This window comes from Cololabis saira, chromosome 17 (genome assembly GCF_033807715.1).
Source record: "Cololabis saira isolate AMF1-May2022 chromosome 17, fColSai1.1, whole genome shotgun sequence".
Classification (NCBI taxonomy): domain Eukaryota; kingdom Metazoa; phylum Chordata; class Actinopteri; order Beloniformes; family Belonidae; genus Cololabis; species Cololabis saira.
In genome coordinates this window covers 24,458,324-24,483,400 of record NC_084603.1, presented here as the reverse complement: position 1 = coordinate 24,483,400, position 25,077 = coordinate 24,458,324, and the positions used below count along the sequence as shown (strand labels likewise).

Below are 25,077 nucleotides of genomic sequence, written 5' to 3'. Positions count from 1 at the left end.
GAGAGGAGTGTGAAAAGTGGTATTCAAATACAGAAAGTATAGTTGCATTTGTTTCGGTTTCACTGCAGGAACAACAATAACATACCAAAATGTCTAAGCTTGTAATTGTTCTATGTAAATTATTAATTGATAAGCAATCAAAACTTTTTTGGGGAAAGGTTTGAGCTGTACAATGTATTAGAGTTAGAAAATAATATTTTACCTCCCCACCCTCCGAAAGAAAAATCAACATATAACCAAAAGAGGGACATTAGACATTTCAGATTTTCATTTACACTAATAAAGCATTTTAAAACTTAAAATGTAATTAAGTTAATTTGTTTTTAATGTTCTTTAAATTTTAGGATTTAATATTTGATTAACTTTAAGGTAAATGGTCACATGAAACATGTTTGAACAGTTGCTTCAGAGAGTAATCTGGAGGTCCTTCCACAGACGACCGTTATACAACATGATCATGTTAATCTTGGCTTCCTTCCTGTGTGTATATCAGGATATTTTAAGACATTTGGTCATACTTTCCAGAAGAATATGGGTCTCCCACTGATCTCAATTTGCTCTAAAACACATGACCTAATTTTTGTTCCTGGTTACAGTCAGTGCTCACATGACCTCTGCAAAGGACTGTTAGAAAAGACAGGTTACTGGATATAGAGCAACCCGTCTTTTTACATGCACCTGCCCCAAATGATAAATTTCTTTTACAAACATCACAAATAACTTATCTTCTGGTTCCCATCCCCCAAACCCTCTTCAACATTGTAATGACATCATTTCCTTGAACAGCTGACTCAGGCAACATCCCAAGAGAAAGAAAGAGAGGACAATGGGCTTTGCCCTTCATCAATCTGCTCCACTGACAAAGGTGACCTTTAAAGACAGCCCACAGCCACGTGCCGCAAACATGCACAAGCCAGATCTCTCTTTGATCTTGATCTGTGTAATTAGTCAGAGGCGTAACATCTACTACCCAAATTTGTCAAAAGTACTCATGGTAATGTGAAAAAAAACAGTCCATCACAATCCCGAGGATTGTAAAAAAGCAAATGTTTTTGGCATTCGATCATTCAGACGCAAACCACATGACAAGCTCCCTACAGACACAATAGCGTTATTTTGTTGTCCTTATGCCAATTTGCACCTATACTGCAGAGGTATATTTGGGTTTTTTGTCCATTTGGAAGACATCTACACCTATGTTTCAACTTATTAACAAATGTCTTAAGATGTTTCCTCAATCTATTTAAGGAATCTTTTCTCATGATGCCACGTATTTGAAAAATTTCACCAATCTGTCCTTCAGCAAAGCAGCCCTTTTACTTCACTGCTGAGGTCTGCAGGCATCCTGCTTCTTCCTCAAAACATAACAATGACTACCCTGATTAAATAGTTGCATTTTAATCTCAAATGTACAGTTGGAAACCGTGATGACTTTATGGTGATTCTAGAGCAGGAGCCTTCCCAGCTCAGGATGGTTCAGAGCACAGCTCTTTTGTTGTTTTCTTTTTTGTGGATAATGATACTCTCTTCCCGGTTTCAACCAACATTTTCTAAAGATCTTTTGTTGATTTTCTGGGATTCTATTGCACATCTCACAACAAAACACTGTCATCTCTGAAACACAAAAGCTGTCTCCTTCCTGAGCGGTATGATGGATACAAGTGTTTACGCTTGAAGATTTTTGTCTGAATAAATGTATGTTAAACCTTCTGGCAGCTGGAAATTGGACTTTAGGATGAATCAGACTTGTGAAGGGCCACCGCTCTTTCGCTGGTGTCTGGGCTTTGGATTTTCTTTTCATGTCATGCTGGTCTATAAGAAGGTTTTCATGCCAAAGCATCATCTTGTGGGATTCCCCAAACTGTTTCCAGCCACAGTCAATTTAGAGTAGGCAAACATTTGACTTTGAAGAAAATAATAGATGATTCATTTATATGACCTCCTTCACAACACCTACCTTGGTTGCGGATGACAGCGACGCTCCGTTCTCCAGGAGCATGGCTGCAACATCTTGGTGTCCTTCGCGTGCGGCCAGATGAAGGGGGGTGTAACCGGACGTGGTGGCAGCGTTGGCTGTGGCACCGCAGTGCAGCAGTTGTTGGACAATGTCAACCTTCCCCAACCGACTGGAGATGTGCAAAGCTGTCTGGTCGTCCTGCAGAGTTGAGGGAGAAGGTGACTTTTCACCCTGAATTTTGTCATCGTTTGTTTTCCACACGACACAGAGAGGCTCAGTGTTCCGACCTTGGACTTGGTCTCCACCTTGGCTCCGTTCTTCAGCAGGTATCGGACTACGTCTGCTTGGCCCGCCCTGGCTGCCATGTGGAGAGCCGTCTCCCCTCGCTGGAGGACACACAGAAATACTTGTCAGTGGTGCAGTTATGCAAAAGCTGAACAGAAAAACTGAAAAATATATAAAGAAAAAAATACAACATAACTATTAATATCATCCACTTACAACATTGGTGGTGTTGGGTGATGCTCCATGATGTATCAGTGCATGGACAATGTTTTCGTGGCCCATGAAAGCTGCCACATGGATGGGCGTGAGGCCAGACTGCATGAAAACAATATAAGATTAAAACTAAAATCAAACTGTCTGCTTTTCTCTGAATTGGCATAAAGCCCAGAAAAAGGTAGAGATCATTCACAGACAATTCAGTAAAGCTCAAAATATCTAGAATCCAAAGAAATGCCTTCTAGACAAATAAAATGGTTGAGACAAAGTTTGCTCCAGCCAGGTGTAGCACCTCAGTGACAGCCTGGATAGATGCGCCGTGTTTTAGCAACAGCTCCATCACTTTGACTCTGTTCTTCTTGCACGCAATGTGAAGTGGCGTAAAACCATTCTGCAAACAGAGAAGAAGAGCAGAAAAAGAAGTTAATTATAGAGCCTTTGTGTCTTCGCTGACATCCTGTAAGAGAAGAACATCCGTGACTGTGTGAGGGTGTTTGAAAAGGCAAATAAATATAGGGTACAGAAAAGGTTGCTTGAAAAAGTGTGAAGAGAGAAGAAAACATTTTTTTTTTCTCACAACCAAAGACTGCCAAAGAATCTTTTTTAAATCCCTCAGGCTTTCAGAGGATTTTCAGTATTTACTCATCCCATCAGGGCAGCGACACCCAAAGGGGTGCACATTTTGCACGACTTCTATACTCAAAAGCTACACAAAACTGCTTTTTGCTTTGCACATTTCTTATCTGAATTTAGTTTTTCAGGCAGAAGATTTTCTTTAGACACAAAATCTTATTAGAATTACCTTTTTGCCTTTATTATTCAATGTGACTGAACAGGTTTCCAATAAAGGAAAGGAGATCTGATAGCGACAATACCAATACTGCACTCTAAAAGTGCTGTATTGTAAATAAAGCCATGTGGTTGTGGTTGAAATGTGACTTTTTTGTTTGTTTGTTTTTGCGTCTTTGAGCAGAACCAGTGATAAATGATACTATATGTATCTCTATTGGCCGTTCTCAATCAGAGTAAGAGCTTGGTAACATTTACGATTAGTAATAAGGAGAGAAAATCCACAGCAGGTTCAGAGCAGAGGAAAAATCAATGTATAGTATGTGTACATAAATCTTCCACCGTCACAACAATGCACTCTTAAAGAGGTACATGTAGCTTTGAATCAATTTATATTGGGTCTTTTAACTTATTTTACTTGCAATAAATCATTTTCAAACACAGATAGGATTGTTACACTCTTAAATGTAGTTTTTACCTGCAAACCTTAACTAGAATGCAGTTTTTTTTCCCACTATAACAACAACACATTTCTCCTCCGGAGCCCTTCTCATGTTACCAGGTCCACTGTTTTATCCGTACCAGAGCTTTTGCATTCGGGTTGGCCTTCTTATCCACGATGAGTTTGGCCACCTTGTAGTGACCACAGTGTGCTGCCACGTGCAGCGCCGTCAAGTAGTCGTTGGTGACATCATCCACAGGCACGTCGTGGTGCAACAGGAGCTGGACGCAGTTCAGGTGGTCCCCCTGTGTGGCCATGTGGAGCGGCGACAGGCCGTTCTAGGAGGGGGGGAGAAAGAGGGAAAGAAAGAGAGAAAGAGAAGGGGAGAGAGCCAGGAAAAAGAAAAAGAAAAAGACAAACGCACACACGCAGACGGACACATAGACAGGTGGACAGACAGACGGTGTAAGTTAGCGCGAGGCTGCGTGTGTACAGAAAGACTGCGAAGGAAGTGTCTGAGAAGGTTACAGAAGCATTGTTATAACGAGGTCATTACAACAATGTCTATGTTGTTACACTGGTCGTCCTGCGGGGTCAAACTGCAGGGCTACGCAGCGAAGACAGGCTGTTCTGGAGAGGCCGCACAGATGTCATGGAGACAATGCGACAACACTACAGCAGCCTCAAAAGACCTGCTATCTGATCGGATAACAGATTTCAAATCGCTCTGTGTGGTTAGATGTTCTCATTTAGGCAAAGAAATGTATTGCAGCGTTATTAACAATAAATAAAGTTTATTATGTCTCTATAAAAATGTGATCTATTCAGCCTGAAAGATGTGTGATGTTTCTTATGACTTTTCCTTTCTATTCTGAGCAAAGCAGCATCTTGTGAAGTTATCTTAGTAGTTACCTTGGTCTTTGACAGGATGGGAGCTCCTCGGTCCAGCAGGATTTCTACCACCTGTTCGTGCCCGCTCCTCGCTCCACAGTGAAGCGGAGTCAACCCGTCCTAAAAGACCGGAATACACAAACAATGTTTACTCTGCCGTTCATGAAACGATTTCAGGAAAAAAAAACTGAAATGAACATACTAAAAGAATTATACATTTACAAGGATTCATCAGTAACCCATGCAATACTTTACATGTCGGTGGTTAGGGCACGTGTGCACAAGTCGTACATGCATCTGAGGAGGCTCAGTCCTGCTCTCACCTTCGTCTTTGCATCAATTTTGGACCCTCTGTCCAGCAGCAGCTTCACCATGTTGCTGTTACCTCTTTTTGATGCCACATGAAGCGGCGTGATGTCATTCTGAAGGTAAGGGAGGAAGATTGTCACATGATTTTTGCTGTAAATGTATCAAAAATTCACATTAAAACAATTGGTGTGTGAACTAAAACAATCAATACAGCCATACTTCCTGCTTGTTGTTTAAGAAAACACAGTCTTTCATTGTTCCCAAAAACAGCTGTAAACAAACCTCCCTTTCTAATTGCAATGCTCTAATTAATCTCCACTGCTGTGGCAACACTTTCTAGACCCAAACCTGTAATCAGTGTCAAAAATCAGCACGAACAAAACCTCAGCTCCACACCAGCTGATAAACAGTAATTAGAGCCCACTGGTAACTTTGTGCAGACAACATCTAATTTGATAATGAATTTTAGAGCCAGGCGCGGCGCCCATAGATCCCAATATTAAGTCTGCATTAAATAACTGGACAAATAAAATAAACTATAGTAGCTCATGTTATGGGTTAACTAACTACAATGCATACGCTGAGATTCGAATGATAGTGAAAGCAATCATAGCAGTACGTATTACTGACGGATTTAGTTATTGGTCAGTTGAAAAGTACTGAAACTAAAACTAAAACAAAAAATTGACTGAACCAGTCTTCTTTTACAATACTTTAAATAAAGTTCTTCACCCTAACCGTGACTGTTTTCACTCTGACGCTTCACTATGAATAACCTAATAACGTCATGTGTTAAAATGTGTGACAGAAACAAATCCAGTGCTTTGCTTTATTAACTGAACTGCATTGTCGGGACAACCACCTGGTTATCCGCAACCGAGCTCCAAAACTACAAAAAGCCACAAAAAAAAGAATGTATAAAATGTTGTCAGAGCCACTCTGGAGCGGAGGGTTTTGTTCATCTCTTCTGAGCTACTGCAGTAACATGATGGAGGAGCGAGGAGCAGGACACGTGGTGTCTTTGGACATAAATCTCTTTGTCTAATTCAATGAGAGCACAATGATTTATACTGTCCTGCAATTCCACACTATTGAAAGTTATCCTTTTTGTATTATCATCAGACAGGAAAATCCTTTAAGGAGGATTTTCTATGCGGGACATCTAAGTTGTTAATGCATCTACTTAAGTAAAGGATCTAGACACTTCTGAAAGCTTCTTTCATCACCGGCTTCTGACTAATGGAACCATCACTGCAGCCCCATCAAAACTACAAAACATTACTCTCGTTTTGAAGATGTTTCAATAGAAAGCAACAAATTCGGTTTCTCCATCTTTTAAATAACAATATTGTAACCATAACACACGACCCTTTAAAAACAGCAAGGGCTTCTTTTTTACAGAGCAACATCTCTGCCTGTTTGACAGGGACAACTTCGCACTACTTGTACATTTTGCTGCAGCTGTATATCATTTTCACATTGCATCGCTGTAAAAAATTGACCCGGTTTTAATTTAAACGCAACAGTCATTGTTTGCGATTCATCACAGTTCAAATGGATGCTTCTGAATTTGTTATGCCCTGTCTACTAATCACATTGATGCTGGTGGTTAACCTGAACAGATCATTGTTGATGTCAATGGCCATTAGAGTTAAAGCTTATACTTCTATAGACTCTCAGTTATCCAGGTCATAATAATCTAAAAGGTTTCCACCACTGTAACCACCACTGATTTAGAGTTGAGGAAGTATTTTGGATAAGCATTTAAATGGCTTCAGTATTTAGCTTTTATGTCTTTTGTTTTCAGGTACTGGGAGTCAGAGAAATGTAATTCTTTCTTTCTTACTTTGTTGTGTGGGCTTGTTGTGAACATATGCCTAGTGTTTACCTCTACAGCTGGTAATACTCCTCCCAGACAGCAGAGGGCAGAATAAACTCACCCGAGCCATGAAGTCCACAGCGGCCCCTCTGTTCAGCAACAGCGTGGCCACATTAATGTTGCCATAATGAGCTGCAATGTGCAGGGGTGTGAACCCACTCTGAAGATTGGAGGAACCAAACAAACATGCAGACACAAAAGCACACATTATATTAGAAATGGTCAAATGCAGGAAAAGTCATTACCTCAGGTGTTTTTTGCAATACAGACCTATGGCTGACATTCAGTTACACTCTATCAGACAAGGACAACTACACATGATCACACTAACACTAGACTTTTTGTTACAGAAAAAGTCTTTTTTTACTGAAGCATCAAACATGGGGCCAACTATGGGGTTTCCTCGTGTGGGCTTCAGTTTTTTCAGGAGAGTGGAATGTTCATCATTCATTTAACTAGCACGCAAGGTAAACACACTGTAAATAATGAAGGCCTGGCTGTCTTTATAACTGAGTTTTACCAGTAAATCTGTCTCGTGCCATTTACAACATCTGATAAAGTGTCCCGAAAATAAACCTAATGTCTGTTTGTTTACATCTTCACCAGGAACCGTTTCCTGGCAGAACTCCTAGTTTAGTGAACGACAGCTGTGAGAGCTACAAAAGGACACCGGAAACAAGTGAGGGAATATCGCACAACTGCATTTTAATCATTGGAAACTTATTTTGAAGGCAGCAAAAATCCAGCGGGAAGCAAGTATCTCAGACACGAGTATCCATGCTGCCGATATCAGGTCCAAAAAACAAACCAGCTTCATCAAGAAAAAAAATCACTTTAAATTTATAACATTTAACAACTAAACCAGTCTCTCTGTGCATAAATTTGTGAGATTGTAAAAGCCTGATCCCTACAGCCATCGCTGCCCTGAACAGCGTTGATCTGTCTGACTGCTTTTGTGCTGTCATTTAAGTTGTCTTTCTTGTTATGCATGTCATTTATTTATTGTTGGTGTGTATGTAGTGTCCGTTGTTGCCTGAGATGAGGAATGTACTGTCAGTGAAGACAAATCTCCCTATGGGACAAATAAAGCAATCAATCATGTAGCAGATTAATCTCACTTATATCCCAGTAACCCTTTCCCATTTTCCATCATAGTAATATGCAAATTTGTTTACCAAAATGCACAAGCTTCAGGTCAACAAAGGCATTTTTTAAGGGGGTGAAACATACCAGATGACTGTGAAGCCTGCCAAAGCCAGAATCAGGCCAACCAAGACCGGCACACACAGAAGGTGGCCACCCGGCTTTGGTGTGGCAAAGCAGCCCATGTTAGTTTTGTTGCCTTGGTCCCATGCAAAATGCTTTAGATTAAAAATATCAACAATTCATAAAGGGTAAACTAAGAGAAATGCCACTAAATGCCTGTTTCTAGAAAGCAGGATCTTTTACAGCTTAAAGGGAAGTTGGTTGCCATGCAGGTTTTTAGAGAAACGGCTGCTTTTCAGTGGATGATAACCCCTCTTCATGCAATCCCTGGTTATCATGTTGATCAGTTTCATGGACAGACACATTCAGACAACATTTTGTAAACACTCACAAAGAACTTGCCAAAAATGAGAAACTTTGAACAGTTTTTGACACCATGAAACCATTTGAATCAAGGAAAACCTTGATACCCAAAGCCTCCAGCCCCAGAACCTACTCAGTCAGTATTAGTGAAACATGCGCTATCACTTTGATTTTCTCCATGACTAGAGATATCCACTACATTAATGAAGCGATGGAGAGGAGGAAGACAGGACTGAGCTAAAATGGAAAAGGAGGATGTGACAGAGGGCTGCAGAAACACTATCCATCAAGTCAGGGGCACTGAAGTGATTGCTGTTGTTCTTTTCTGAGATTTTTTATGAACTGCAATGAGGAGACTACATAATGCACAGATAGAGGTGTACCTCTGTTGTTCTATTCACCATCATCTACAGAGTCAGCCAAAAGAGGAGAGAATTAGGCAGTTAGTGAGAAAAAAAGCAGTAAAAGGCCTCCACTGATGTGAAGTGGAGGAGCAGAGAGAGGGGTAAAGGAGCTCAGTGAGAAACAGTTACAGAAAAAAAGGCTTGGATGTTCATCATTGTTGTTGCTTAAAATTTAGATACGATTTTAAGTTTGTGAAAGACACTCGCATGATCATGTTCACTAGGTCATAATATTTTTGCTCTATACTTTATGCTTATACTACAAACATAAAGGTACTTTCACTCCTTTCCCCTTTCTGAAAAATCTGAAAAAAGAGCATAGAAACAAATCCAAAGAACAAATAAGGAAAGAAAAAAGGAGCAAGAAACTAAAAAACTTTTTTTTTTTGGTACTTAAAAAGAAAACAATCAGAGAGGTTTGAGAAAAGGACGACATCGGTGCCGTTGCTCACCTTGGACTCCACATCTGCGTTGTGGTCGTTCTGCAGGAGCAGGGCCGCGGCCTTGGTGTCGTCCTTGCGTGCGGCGATGTGCAGGGCAGGCAGACGTACCTTGCCCTTGGTATCGTTCTCCAGTAGCAGGGAGACCACCTGGTCATGGCCCTGCTGGAGGGCCACAGCCAGAGGGGTGAAGCCATCCTGCATATGAGGGGAGACAAGAGTCACTGATGCTACATGGGGGTGAAGGTGATGTAGAAAGTTCAGACTGAACAGCTGATTTGAGCAGGTTAAAAAGAGATCATGGAGAAAGGAGTCTTGTACATTATTATGTTCTAAAGTGCTTCTTTTACTATCGTCACAGCAAAGCTGAGAACAACCAATGAATTCAATATACGTTTCAAATGAAGGGTTAATCATCATTCACCCTTCTCTTTGTCTGTGTTCAGGTTGTGGGTTTCCTCTCCCCGACTAACTCCTTTCAAAGGACTCCTCTTAAATGTGCAGCAGTAAGACTATTCCAAGTTACTCCTGGATGACTGAACTTCTTAACCTATATCTAACCCCGCAGAGAAAGCTCATTTCAGATGCATGTATCTGTGACTCTGGTCATCTAGTCACTATCCAGAGTTGGGACCACAGGTGAGGCGAGGAACATAGATGGACAGGTAAACGGAGGGCCCTGCCTTTTGGCTCCTGTACAGCCTCCTAATGGTTCACCACATGCAAGAGGGGTCTTCGTTTATGTGCAAGCTTTACTTGCAAGGACACAATATACTACATAATAAAGGGATGCTGTAGTGTGTAATTTATTTGTTCATGATAATGTATTTCTACTTGCTGTTTGTGAGCAGTCATATGTGGAGGTGAGTGCTAGATCTATTTTGCAAACTATGCATTCACACGTGTGTGCACATACGTGCTAGGAATAATCCATATTGGCCCCATCAGCCATATTTCTCAGTTTGTCCCTGTGTTCTTGCAGGTATACGTGCAATGACTGGTAACCATGCAAGCGCAGGGAATACACAGACTGAGCAGAATAAATCACAGCAGCAGTGGTGGGAGAGCGGCTGCGAGTGGAGTGGTACTCATCAGTGGTCAACTCGAGGTCACTCTCACTTACAAGCCCTCGTGAGAGACGGGAAAAGGAGAAGGGCATGAAGAGAAGAGGCAGGCAGAGCAGAGGGGTGGAAAGACAGGTAGGCAGAGCGAGAATGTGGGACAGAAAAGGCAGTGGGTCAGGGTGAAAGAACGAAAGAAAGGAAACAGAAACTGTTTGTAGACTAGACGTGACCATATACTGTGGGGATAATTGTGGATGAATGGACACGTACATGGATAGAAATGCACACACATGCAAAAAATACATAGATAAGTAAAAGTGCATGCATATGTACAGTACCTCGGTGGCTATACTCTGGCTGGCGCTGTTTTCAAGAAGGAACCGTAACACCTCCAGGTGATTCTCTTGGGCTGCCATGTACAGAGGGGTGAAGCCATTCTGCACACAGCATCGACCAAAACACACACATCCTATTACAAACTTGTCAAAACTACTCAGCAGGACACAGCAGGCTTGTACTTGTACTTTGAAAACAATCTGCATCCCAAAAAGAGAAGTGTTGCGATATGTCTCTTACGTGGTGGCTCTGAGGTAAAGTGCAACAAAATGGCATTTAGGAAAACGCAGGAATGAAAGAGTTTTTGATATTTTGTTTGCTGAACATTTGGCTGTGCTTTTTTGCTTATGAAACGCTGTTCATGATGTGTTCACTGAAATGTATTTGTGAAATGTCCTGTTTTTCTTCCCTCTCTGTTTGATTTTATAGAGTTAAAGGAACATGACACAAATTAAAATTACCTGGGTTTGTCTGTAGGGAGCGTATCCACACCATCCTGACATTTCTGAGTTTTGACGTAGGCTTAAAACACCAATTTATTCCGATGCTTTTCCCCAGGGTAAACATTCATTTCCCATTTTTCTGGAAACATTTATCATGTTCTAAGTAAAAACTCTTTCATTTCATGATATTTTTGGTTCATAACGAAAGTTCACACTCGTTACCATTTAATAAAACACCCAGGATTTCTTTTACTCTTGAAGGCTCCTTTAAATGTAAAGTGCAAGGACGGCAGTTTCCAGGAGAGACCTAGTTGGCACGATGCCGGTTTCTGAGTGTTTCCCTCAATGTCACTGGCTTCTTGATACAATATCATTGGAACAAATGTGCACATCTCAGGATTGTAATTACATTATGTTTGCTTCAGGTCCTGACAGCAGAGCGACAAGCCCACACTGTCTTTTCATGTTGAGTTATATTAATTTGTGAATGTGTGAATGATGAGTCTATATATAAATAGATGTATAAATATCCCACCTGTGATTGTGCGTTGACGTTTGCTCCATTAGTGACCAGCTCTTGGACGACTTCCGTCTGACCAGCCAGTGACGCTATGTGCAGAGCAGTGTTTCCTTTCTGGATTACATGAAACAGCCACAGGAATGCATGTTAAGCCCTGCACCACCTGTCCCACTGTCTTACTTGTGTGACTTTTTGCCACTGCAGCCTGTATATGTATATATAACTGTGTCAGTCTCCATCTAGCCTGATGAATCCCATCACACAAATCACATGTTTGAACTGCTGCATTCCAGCTCTGGTATCCCCCTGGTTGCTGCCAACAATGTGTCACTTCCGATCCCAACGTCCCTGACGTAAATGAGCCTTGGCCTTAAAAGGCTTTTTATGAACCTCTACAGGTTCACACGAAGGCAGTTGACCCTCAAACTGTCCCCTTGGTGTGTGACATTATAATTAAATAGTCCCAGAGTGCTTTCATACAGTATAGTGACAAGTTACATTGCATTAGATGCATTCTGAGGCAGGAAAAGAAAGGTAAGTCCGTCAATACATGAGGCAAACTAATGAGACTGATTAGGCACTCATTTTGGGGGGTTCTTCATAGTAACATTGCAGAGATTTTTTTCTTTCTTCAAAGGGAGTATATCCAACAAAATCTTCTTGCATGAATGAAAGCATGAATTTGAAAATCTATAATCACTTACAATTAAAAAACTCCAACAAAAAAAGTCCCTTTCTTTAGCTGCACAGAAAGGGGTTCTGCAAGAAAAAACACCTGTCTCTTCAACATCCAAATTGCTCTTGGCTGCCCTTTACTGCACTTTACTGCACAATGTTTGTTTTTCACTCAACATTGATAACTGTTTAGAACTTTTTAAAAATGAATTTATCTTCAAAAATTCAGAATAAATATAATTTCTTGGGGACAAAGTTTTAGAATCAATATCATATCAATATCAATATCAATATAATTTATATTTGTTTCATCCAGTGGAAAGATGCCAAAATTCCGAAATATCACCCACAGTATGTCTCACAACTAAAAAACAGATCTTTAGTATTCTTCAGCATGCAGTGAAACAATACAAACCACAACATGAATGATTTCAGCACGTTTAAACTACATATCTCTGAAAAATCCTAAAGTTCCACAAAGGCTCAAACTGGGTAAGGAGCTGAAGTCAAGTCCTTTTTCTCTCCTAACAAGAACAGCACAACGTCTAACTAACTAACTAAAGCATCAAACAGCCGCCCAGCCCCTCCATGCTACTAAAGCAAAGCATCCTCAATGGCATTGCCTTCGCTGGAGGCATGAAATAAAAATTGATGGCATTAGGACGCATACAAACTCTCATACTAATCCCTATACAACCTTGGGGTTACAATCTAGGGAGATTTTAATTGGGAGGTTCTTCTTGATCGTAAATATTTTATCGTTTCTTGTGTTTATGTCAGCATTAGGCTTGTGGCCTGGGGCAGAGAGGCTGAACCAGACAAAGAAATAGGAGTGGAAACCTTCAAGGCACAAATATGAATAATGTTTGAAATGGCTCTACTTCTCAACTCCATTTAGCATTTAAATCAAGATGCTTCAGTGGAAGACACTTTCCTTATTATTAGATATCATGTTGGAGAGCACATAAAATATTATTTGTCTGCTCCATTTGCCTGCCTTGTTTTTATTACTTACATTTCCAATGAAAACTGTATAGAGAACCTGTCATACTTGAGATATACAGTATGTTCACTTCTTTTTCTTTTTTCATTTGCTGGAATGCCCACAGGGATCATTAATTACAGTCAGTATACAGCTGCATTTGAAAGCAGTTGTTCTGCAGCTGCAAGCTCTTTAGTCCCACACAACAGCCATGTTTTTGTCCTGGCTTCAAATATAGTACTTTGTGACATCAATGGGGCGGCGATAGGCTACGGGGTCTGCCTCACCTTTGTAGCTGCATCCACTGAGGCTTCGAGCTTCAGCAGCTCAGCAACAACCTCCACGTGCCCCTCTTTGGAGGCCAAATGGAGAGCATTCAGACCATTCTGAGAAAGAAATGTGACATTTAGAGAAGTTAGTGTACTGTACTTCTTGCTCAAAGAATTGCATTCAGAAAATGTTCATAAAATTCATAAAATATTTTATAGAGGGGGTATTGTTGCTTCCTTATTGAGGAATCTTAAATCTGACGGAAAGAGGAATACAGTGCAAATGGCTTTTAAGGAAAATAAGTCAATATTCTTCTTTATTTCAAGGAGAGCAGATGCTCACATGGACATTACAGGTTTTCGGCAAAAACAAAATTTACCTGATTGCAAATGTTAATCTCAACCCCAGTCTTGAGGTAGTCAAGGACCTTTTCTAGGTTCCCTGCCCGGGCAGCTCGCAGGTAACTGGCATTACTATCAGACTGGAGAGGAGAAAACAATGAAAGCAAGAAAAAAAAGGAAACAGAGATAGAGAAGAGGGAGACAGAGAGAAGAGGTGATGTGGGGTAAATATCAGACTGAAACTGTTATGGCGAGGCACAGAGGAGAACAAAAACACATGCAGTACTGTACCAAGTAGAACTCTGTCATAATTTCTCAGACATCCAAAAACAACTTGAGAAAGGGAAAAACGGAGCCAATGTCCACAAATACAGCGTGTCCATCGCCACATTCAAAGCAATCCAACTCCATGAGCTGTTCTAATCCCACAAAAAGGAAAAAAAAAAAAAACAACAATCACAATGGAGCCAAAAGATCCTCATCGTATTATTCCAACATCTCAACTATTCTCCAACAGCATACATCAAATCCTACTGGTCTGTTATTTCAGCTTTGTAAAATCCAAATGTCTCCAATTCCCAAGCGTAGGAAGTTCAGTGACCGGGTGGTCCTCACAGCTGCCACAGCCCTCCTGTTTTCCAGAGAGATCTTTCCTGTAACCACCAATGAAGCAGTTGTAACTCCATGTCGCTGTGCTACGGGAAGCAGAGCTGCTATACTGCTTGGCTGTCCTTTATTCCAACACAGAAATACGCCTTTGCACACCAAAATAAAATGATGAGGCAAGCATGTTTTCATCCATATAACAAATGTGGTGGGCATGTGCATACGTGAGGGAGGAGGAGGAGAAAGAGAGGGAGGGATACTCGACAAAGGATGAGAGCGGAAAAGACATGGACCAAGCTAAAAAGAGAAAAGAAAACATGGTGGTTGTGCATCTTGTCTGTGCTCATGTTAGTTTCTAGGACATTAGGTTTGACACAAAATGACACACAGCAAACTCTGCACATTTTTGTCTTACTTCTTTGCAGCAGCCTCTCACGGCATTTTGTAAAAAAAAAAAAAAATCCACACTGGAGCAGCTAAGAGCAGGAGGGAGAGAGGCTGGGAAATGCTGCTCCACAATCGGGGCTCAAAACCAAAATTCCCCCGACTTATCAAAAGCCCAGACCTGCTAAATTTAGCCATGTACCCAGAGACGTTGAGGATAAACTCTGCAGGACCAAACTGTACAGTCGCTTATCCATCACTGTATACTGGCTAACCCTCGCCGTGGCCATCCAGAAATAACTCTGACCCAACAAGACTTCCAGCATCAGATTGTTCCACTGATACACTGTGAATAATAGTTTGAGAGGAAAATATTTGTCCATGTGCGATCATGCGGACATGTGTAGACAAACAAATGAATGGCAAATGAAGCTGTACTAACTGGAAGCCAAGTCATTTCCTGATTACAAGAAGCCATTAGGTTAAACCTCATATCTCCGCGGCCGATCGGCTCACATCAAGACATTTCTCCTTCCTTTTTCCACATCCCCAACTCTCAGAGGGCTGTTTGATAGCACTGAACCGCTAATGATATTTCTGTTATAGAAAAATTAAAATAGCCAAGTGTCAAGCCACAGTAAAAAGCTGAGACAAATTTAACTGAGAGTCAGCAGCTGCAAAATAATCATTAAACATTATCATTGCACTGCGGTGTGCAGGAAAACATGCCAATGACCATGAAAACCTCTTCATTTTTAATCTCAGCATTAAGCACAACATTAACAAGAGAAATCAAGGGCAGAAGCGCAACTAATGCCATTTGTAGAGCGAAGTCTTCAGATAGCAAGAACCCGTGCCCTTCACGATGACCTGTTTTGGATCTTGTCCAGTCCGACTGCAACTCCAACACCCTGTCGCCACAGTGTGACATATCAACACACTAACGGAAATAAACTCCCTGCACTTTCTTCTATCCTGCTACGATAGCTCTGTTCGCGGCGTTATGTCTACACGCTGGCATCAACGTGACTCACAGCACAAGCGGTGCCTGGCAGGAATGAAAACAATGTTGTTGTGATGAGAAAACTTGCAAGCAAGAAGGGGAAATAAATTAAACAGGAGCAAAGTATTTTTGTCTGCAGTATATTTCTTGAAACATACCATTAACTTCTAAATATTGCATCTTCCCTTTGCTCTGCTCTTTTTCTCTTCTGAGGGTGCACTTATACGTTTTGCTATTTGGCAGAGCAGCTGGAGTCCAGATCTTTTCTGTTAGTACAATATGTGTGCATTAATGCATATGTTTAATTCCTAAGAAATAAAAAAGGTGGGTGCCCTGTTTCTGACATAATTGCTTGCATGTTTATTGGGTTGCACATTGTGTACAGCATGCCAATATGACCTGAAATCCATGACTTACCTAAAACCTCTGACATCGAAATAGGCAAGTAGGTGCCTGGCACGCAAGACAAACTCGAAGTGATTTACACCAACAAAAGGGCGTGTTATGGGGGAAAAATCACTTTGTTTATATTTGATAGAACATATTTACCATTATAAACCTGTCACTTTGTTTGGGGACACTTACGTCTGAACATATGCCATTTAGTGAGCTATTCAGCTTTGCAGGGTACAGTGACATCACTTACCAAGATCAGAGTAGAATTAGCCAGCCTGCCCAGCTTTATCTGACCCACAACTTCAGAATTATGCTTCATGCATACCTCATGAAAGGAACTCTACACCTTTTTACTCTTGGTGTTGTGCTTTGTTTTAACTGCATTTTCTCTCCAGTAGTTATATAGAGAATTCAAGAAAGAAAGGCTAAATGCATTCTTTAATACATTCCCTACCAGTGCTCTTGTTTTTTCCCTGCCCAAATTTCCATTCACGTCAGTGAAATGTTGCCCATGTACGCAACAGTTTGCCTCTAAAAACAACAACAACAACAACAACAAGAAAAACAAAACAAAGTAATGGAGCAGCAGAAGCCACTTAAACGGACTCTTGCATAAAGACACATGCGGTTCCCGTCTTCATTCCGCCTCCTCTGCATCACAGTGATGTCATGAAGGCACAATATTGCCTTCCAGTGTGTGCGTTCACAGAACATTACATCCCCAATCTGAAGATGGATTCTTTCCTTTGCTTTGGTCCACAGTCAGCAACAACTTCTTAACCTCTCTGATCATTGGCTGCTTTAATTGGTCAATGGTGAATAAAACGCACGCATGCACGCGCGCTTGACGCACGCACGCACGCACGCACGCGCGCTTGACGCACGCACGCACGCACGCACGCACGCACGCACGCACGCACGCACACACACACACACACACACACACACACACACAGAACAGGGGTGGCCTCAGTTTCCCTGTCAGTGTCAGATCTCCTGTCCCTGTGATGGACCGTGTGACCATCCTTGTGCCTACGTTACACTTTTCTGCAATATCTAAAAACACAAAGATCTAAGAGCACTTTCACATTTTACTTGGTATTAGGATGGTCACCATCTTGGAATGGTCCTTTAAATATCAGACTGCTTCTCCCTTTATCACTTTGCTTCTACCAAAAGATTAAGTAGTTCCACATCCACATCACTGCTTTTGACATTTTATCCCTTAATACCTGTAACGAAGGCACGGGACCAACACGCAGATTAAATTTATGTCCAACATGATGAATCTTGGGAGTCTTTGTGGATGAAGTATTACACGCGACAGGGCACGAGGTTAGTAAGAGAAATATCATTAAGCCTCATGTCAGACATTCAAAGAAAATGGGGCCATCAAAGAGCAGGCTAATAAGACGGAGAGCATTAATCTAATGTTGGAAAGACGGGAGAGGACAAGAGGCAAATCTGACAAGTGAAAACTGGAAAGGCTGAAAATTGCACCATAACCAAATTATAGTCTTAAAATGCCACAAATAAGGTTAATTCATGGATAAGACGCATCATCATTCCTCTGGTAAGGGACTGGTGATGGTATTTGCCGTTAAGAAAGAGACGAAAGACACTAGCGTCGACCTTTGAAATGCTTAAATGGGTCGCGTTAATTGCTGCACTTTCATGTGGCAAAGACAGACTATTTCATACATTTCTTTCAAGAAAAACAACAAAAAAGCAGAGCAGCAAAAAAAAGGAGCTGAACCACAAGTGGATTTAAAAAAAGAGATTGACATTTTAGTAGGTGATTACCAGAATACATAACAATATCACCTCTGGGCTGACTTACTGACATATATTCTGAGATATATGCTGACCTGCCGCTATACTGGAGTGGAGTGCAAAATTGCAAGTGCAGCAGTCTTTGGAGATCATCTTTGTGCATTAAAAAAAAAGAAATCTAATTATGCTTTTGGAAGAAAGATGAAGCAATCCTTTTTGTTTCCTCGCCATTTCATTATTTTATATTAAACCTACCAACTAATAAAAAGTGGGTATGAAATATGAAGCATTTCCCAATGTATAAGTGATGATATTTAGCACACTCCGAAGAGAGCATTTGTTTGACAAGGGATATTTCTGTTAATCATAAATGTATTTGAACAAATCGAAGCTGCTCACAAACACAATTATAATCAAATAAGATCAAGTTTGTTAATTTACTTTTGACAGTCCTTTAAAATGTAAAGTTTGGTGTGTTTAATAAATGAACTTGTCGTTTATTCTTTAGAAAATCAAATTGAACCCAATACAATCCGGAATAGGTCAGTATAAATAAATGCCCTGCAGATAGATTTTTTTTCTGTATCTCTCAGTATCTGTCAGGCAAATTGAGATTCTTGATGTTTTTGAGCTGGAAAGCCATTTGATTTTCTGCTGAGACTGTACTTGGCACTTATTCTCGACATGACATCAGCACACAGATAGCCTTGATAGATAAAGGATATTTAGTCTGTATAAAGGCAGGATATATCCCTGGATATCCCAATCTGCAATGATGTCAGTTTGGCATACTGCACCCAGCTGGTGCCAAAACAGACACTTGGACACAACCGCACCATTTTTAGAGGCAATATGCACATAACCGTCTGTTTTATAACATGTCTAACCGCATGCAGATCAAAGTGTGTACACGCAAACATAGATACATGTTGATGTCATGGCTGTAGGCTGTATTTGAACTAAGGGCGGTTAGAAGAAGAGAGCCACACCAGCAGCAGGCGTATTGTTTCACTTTATCCCCTGGTCTCCTGACAGAACAAAACAGACACGGATCCACAGATCTGGTAGCACAAAGCGACAGGGGCATCGGGTGGCAAATCACACATCAAGCAGTGCCAGAGACTCGCATCCGAGCAGCCTTCATATCACCGCATTTTCTCTCGTCTCCAACATATGAAATTTCACAAACTTCTTCACCTGCATCGTTTGCAGCAGACTCCTTAATTCCCTATTTCAAAGCTAAATATAATGATGCTCCAGATTAACAAACGCCCCCCCGATGAGTCAACATGTTCAAACAAGAAATCGTGATTAAAGCTGTCAAAGGATGCAAAGCTTAGTGGCAAAACAATGACCGGTAATCTTTATGTGTTGGGGCCTCATCTGATTTCAAGCATTTATTAAATGAGTAAGATATTCTGTGGATAATGTTTGCACATGCAACACCTGCTCACAGGTTTGTTAGTTGTGTGATGTAACGTTAAGCAGCATCCTTCAGCAGACATGCAGAACATCGCAAAGAGGACACATGTGCCATATTTTCTAAGGCCCACCTGCAGCCGCATAAGACGATGAATAAATGAATCAAAGAATGAGCAAAAGAGTAAATTATTTCCTGGATATTCCGAAGGTTTGGTGTAGTAAAAGGCTTAAATGACAAAGTGGTTCTGACAGCCTCCTCCACCGACACTATAAATATTTCAGTTCAGTATTTTCTGTCTTTCTGTCCCATGTCGTTCGCCTTCTTTAAAGAAGTGAAGCTATAAACTACAAGTACACATGTTTCAGTCTGTTAAGAGCCTAAGACAGTACTTCTGATGGATTCTACAAATAGACTATGTTGGAGAAAGAAAATTGCATTTTTGTTTCTTATGAAAACTCAGATGTGATGACCAGTTTTAACCAGTGTAGATGTGCTTCAATCTAAGAACAGCTTACAAACACATCTTATTTGAAATGTCAAACTCCTCCTTTGTTTGATACAAAGAACACAAGTACTCATACAACTTGCACGTTTTGCAAGCAAATATAATAAATCGCTCCTGTAAGCATACGTGCTTGAAGTAGTGTTCGTTTGGTTGAGGCTGATCAGCTGACTCCATGCTCATGCACCGCTGCATTCATAACCTTCATAGCGTCTTCAACTTTTTATCACGCATAGCACAAACTTTTAACATACACCCCAAATAAAAAATACATGTTTATACATGTATGAATGAATCTAAACACTTCCACTACTCACTTGGGTTAGGAAGACAGCACCCTCTTCCACGGCCATGTTCAATTTCTCTCCACCTTTCTTTCTTTCTCTCTTTCTTTTTTCTTTTTCTCTTCCTCCCCTCTGAATAACGAAGAGTGAAACCTGAGCTCAGAGTGGCCGGGCAGTCAAGAAGTCAGAACAACCAACCGGTCATCTATTCACCGTAACGGTTAGCTCCTATCTGTGGCTGGTGAAACATCCCACTCGGAAGACGGTGCAAGGCACCACTGGATCAGGTAACAGGGAGGAGAGGAAAAAAAAATCAAAGCAAGCAGAGGAGAACCAGCAGCTCCTTCCGCTGTGTGGTCGATGTCCTGCACATCAGTCGGAGGAGTGGAGGTGAAGAGGTGAGCATCACAGGGTAAAAGAAGAGGATGTTGAGAGGGAAGATGAGGACAGAGTAGTGAGTAAACAAAGCTCTGAACGTCTCATAGTCTTTCACGCTGCAAAAAGGACACGCTAAATCCCCTCTGCTGCGTCTCTCCCTCCCCATCCCTTCCCTGTGTCTTTTTTATAATGTGTAAACAAGGGTAAATCCCTGCCGCCTCGCAGAAGCTGGCCCCTGCCCCAGAAAACACCTTCAAGTGGGGAGGGAGGGGAAAAAGCACCCTGACTTACCAGAACAGCCGAGGCTTCTCCCTCCCTCTGTGCCTCATTTCTTTTCTTCTTCACCTTCATTTAGTCTGAGGGGTTGGTTGGAGGGGCGGGGGGGTGTCAGGGTGATCTTGATATCCAAGGTTGGATTGGCAAGCAGGAAGAAAGGCCAAACTGAAAATAGCAGCTGAAACAAATACTTTCACTGAAATGCACCCCCCCTATCCCACCCACTCGCCCTCTTTCCCTCCCACTCATTCTCTCTAGTTCACTCTCCCTGCCTCCCGGTGTCTGCCAGCATGCTGCTCTTCATTGTTACTCTGCTTATCAGCCCTTTTTCCCCTGGAACAAAGAGCAGCGTTGGTCCTGTTTACATACAGGTTAGGCTTCCTCTATCTAGAATCAGTCAGGTTAGGGTCACAATGCAAAAAGGATGTGTGTCTATTAGTGGATGCAAGTCTAATAACAGTAAAAAAAAAAAAAAGCAAACAATAACACCAGACGCTATTTTAAGGGCAGGTGGTCCCCAACTGTCAATGGGGACACTTTAACATGGGATTAGGGGTTTTTCCCTTTGGTATTTGGGACGCCTTCCACCTCTCAGCCCTCAGCACGCCCACACCCATGCAGTCAGCTGACCGCAATGCTATGGTTCCTCCCCCAACGCTATTTTCGTACAAATCCTGCTCATAGCTAAGCTCTAGCCGAGTAAGATAGTACCCAGAACGACTCGTTCACTGCTCTGCGGGAAAATGCGCATGAAGAACCGGATCTGATCATTATCTGTATGTGCCGTGGGGGGAAAGCTGGCTGGGGTCAGGCGTAACATGTGGTGTAAGTACTGTATCTAAGATGTACGTATGATCATGAGTTCTTACACCTGTGGGTGAAGTATCATCTGATTATCTGTCTTTGAAGGAGAGGACCACCCACAGATGCTCGTTGTTCCAAGAGCGTCTATTTACATCTTCAGGAAGATACAGTATATGATTGTATTTGTTGCTATGACAACCCATTCAAGCCAGTCAGTGGTGCTTGAAGGCTTCCGATGTTTTTACAGCTTTGAATATATTATATTTGTGACTTAAAACATGTTTTTTTTTTTTTCCGCAGAAGCACTTAAAATACACACAGTGTACCTAGTTCAAGAAATGGGACAAAAATACAACACTGGGTGTCAGAAAGTGTGACACCAAGAACATGTTCTGGATGTGTATCAGGGCAAGAACAAAACAGACTCCTAAGAACCTCAAGCAACGAGTTGTTGATGCTCATCAGACTAAAGCAAGTAAAATAGTCATCTCTAGGGCTGGGCGATATGGACCAAAAGTCATATCTTGATATTTTCTAGCTGAATGGCGATACTCAATGTATATCGATATTTTTTCTGTGCCATAATTGGGGTTTCCCCCAAAGCATTATAGCATAGCATCTCTGTTAGCTTCATTTTTTTCTGAGGCAAAACCCTTAAAAAAACAATCAGTTTTAATACAAAGCCTCGTGCCAAATGTCACACAGGTACCTTTATTAACAGAGGTCTGCACAATATCAAAATGTATAAAACAAATGAAATAAAAATAAACTGCTTGCATATATAGAATAAAAAAGCTTCTTGAATAAAATAAAACAAATATCCCTTATATCAAAATAAAAAAAAATAAAAATGTATTTTTTTTTTTTTAAATCGATATAAACGATATTGTCTCGTACCATATCGCGTTTGAAAATATATCGATATATTAAAATCTCGATATATCGCCCAGCCCTAGTCATCTCTCTGAGGAGTTTGTGCTCCGCTCATCTGCACACAGGCAAGTAAGACCAAGTTGAAGGATTTTCAGGACCATTGCCCCCACGAATAGTCTATCAACAAACATCATGTCAAACACAGCTACAAGTCACTGTCAACTTGCAAAGCCCTGTCCAGCTGCATGAGTCCACCACTGAGAGCAACACCGGTACCTGGTTTGGTGGAAGAGTAAGCTGGTAATCTCCTAAAGATGCTTCTACCCGTCGGCTGTTTTTAATATGCATGAAACTTGGCAGTGGTAGTTTTATCTTCAAGCGCAGTATAATTAGTGTACTTAGTCTGTACTGTAACTATTTAATGAAGGTCAATGCCATAGGAAAAGTCAACTCTTATCTACTAATAGGTTTGGGAAGGATCCAAGTAACATCCATTTGAAACCCATTATTATTATCACTTAGCCTTTACTGTGACACTGTAAACATTCACAAAAACAGGACAGCGAGTCACACGCAGCAATCCTTCCCCCGACCATTGCTTTCGCCTTGTCACTTTATAGGTTTTTTCCAGCGCTATCTAACTGTCAAACAAAAAGCAAAGAGAGTTGGACACAGCGGGAATCAAAGGAATTCAAACGCGGCGGGAGGAGGAGAGTGGCGCACATGATAGTTGACAGAGGGAGTGACAGATGCTCTGGACCAGAACAGACAAGCTACACATGTGATTGGTGGATCCCAGGCCTCTCCACACTAACACTGCAGTGAGCTCGGAAAAGGAAGGGTTGCCATGGTTACGGCGGTGGTTACAAAAGCAGGGGAATGGAGCCAGGTCAACTTATGAGAAATTATCTCTTTCAGGTCAGTTGTAATACCCTGATAGCATCTGTCAAACATTACAAATAATATGTTTCAGAGAGTGAAATAAGATAATAAAAACACAATCATGATTTAAAGAGGACTTTCTAAGATGGTCTATCATAAAAATATTCCAAATCTGAGCAACAAAAGTTTTATGTCACTGCATCATAATAACACGATTCTGTCACATCAATTGAGAGATGAAAGAAACTGGCAGAAGAAGTTGTTGATAGTTATGAAATCATTATCATTGACAAAATGAGGATAATGACCAAATAAATCAAATAGCTTCCTGCACATTATATGGCAACTTTAGCTCATAACAGCAATATATACAATTAAAGGTATTAAGAATATATATTAAGATATATTATCTTACGTGATTGTGAACGCTGTTTCTTATTAGTGTCATTTTTCCACATTACCAACCAGAAGCACTGTAACACACTGTGATACTGTAAACAGTATTGAAAAAAAAGCAACCACATTGGCTCATCCCATATTCAAAATGAGCAAATAACTTTGGGCTAACACAATTCTTGCCTGGCATTTTCCTCGCTGGTTTCACAAAGACAGACGGGCTCTGTCTCAGTTGCCTCGGGGGAGCAGTAAAATATCATACCATCCTCATTCTGTGAGGTAAACTCTGTATTTGCTCTGCATTTGTCGAGCATATACAACACACACTATCAGCAGGCAGATGTTTGCTGCTCCTGCTGCACGGAGCGCACTCAAGGGCACAGCTCCTCTCTCACAGCTGGGACGTGAAACCGGTGGGGAGGGAGGGGGAGACAGAGAGGAAGGGAGATGAAATGGCTTGAAGGAACGGTTGGAAAGGAGAAGAAAAGAGGTAGAAGAGGGAGGAAAATAGGTGAAGCACTCGATTTCAAACCCATTCCTCCAGCTTCCAAAAAAATCCGGTTTTACAACTGAATACCCAGCTTTTCAAGTATTTGAGCCATACAACACAGATCTTAAAGGGGACCTATTATGGCATCTAATACCTATTTTAAACAAGCCTTGAATGTCTTAAAAACAAACTTTTGATTGTTTTTGCTAAATAAATTAGAATTTCAGCCTCTGAGCCATGTCTTTATCATCCCAGTCTCTAACCTCATTATCTATGCAGGATTCTGAGTGGGTGGGGAGGCTATGATAATGAGGCTCTGTGCTGATTGGCTGCCTGAATGGCGCGATACACCGCTACGAAAAAATGGCGGAAGCTCCGGCCGGCGGAGTTAGGCCCGAGATATACTTGCTGTTGGTGCTTGCGTTCACGTCCGTTCGCGTGCACCACCAACTGCAACGTCGCTCGCGTAGTACGCGAGGAGAGCCGGCGGTACCGGCGGTGACCGATAGGGGGCAGTAAGCAGTGCAACAGTTGGAAAAGTGATTAAATATTTAGTAGTAGCGGTAGTAGCAGCAGTAGTAGCAGTAGCAGATTAGAACAAGAAACAAGTTTACATGACAACATTGGATGATGCAGGAGATTATAACATTGCTTTGGTTGCGATCTCGGCAAAGGAAACAGCGCCAGCGACCTCCGCGTCGTCACTTGTGGCCAGCTGGTATCTGACCGGGACCAGCGCCACTCGCAGCCAGTGCGAGAACTGCAGGTCGCTACGCGTTCAGTGTCTTTTTGAGA

At 41.4% G+C, this 25,077-nt stretch overlaps 1 protein-coding gene across 31 annotated transcripts in view; it reads right to left on the bottom strand.

Moving 5' to 3' along the window:
• LOC133463999 (ankyrin-3-like) overlaps positions 1–25,077 on the bottom strand; it is a 136,011-nt gene that overhangs the window by 48,955 nt on the left and 61,979 nt on the right. For 17 of the 31 annotated variants that reach the window (XM_061745886.1, XM_061745901.1, XM_061745882.1 and 14 more), the window contains exons 2-15: positions 13,851–13,952; positions 13,489–13,587; positions 11,560–11,658; positions 10,584–10,682; positions 9,194–9,379; positions 8,721–8,744; positions 6,830–6,928; positions 4,904–5,002; positions 4,602–4,700; positions 3,830–4,027; positions 2,751–2,849; positions 2,459–2,557; positions 2,245–2,343; positions 1,958–2,155 (exon numbers count right to left, since the gene is read on the bottom strand). In XM_061745886.1, coding sequence (XP_061601870.1) covers positions 1,958–2,155; positions 2,245–2,343; positions 2,459–2,557; positions 2,751–2,849; positions 3,830–4,027; positions 4,602–4,700; positions 4,904–5,002; positions 6,830–6,928; positions 8,721–8,744; positions 9,194–9,379; positions 10,584–10,682; positions 11,560–11,658; positions 13,489–13,587; positions 13,851–13,952 — 1,599 coding nt within the window. Of the gene's footprint in view, positions 1–1,957; positions 2,156–2,244; positions 2,344–2,458; positions 2,558–2,750; positions 2,850–3,829; positions 4,028–4,601; positions 4,701–4,903; positions 5,003–6,829; positions 6,929–8,720; positions 8,745–9,193; positions 9,380–10,583; positions 10,683–11,559; positions 11,661–13,488; positions 13,588–13,850; positions 13,953–14,103; positions 14,242–20,216; positions 20,805–20,852; positions 20,991–25,077 lie in introns of those variants that run through there. The other 14 variants (XM_061745880.1, XM_061745881.1, XM_061745904.1 and 11 more) reach the window with 7 other exon arrangements.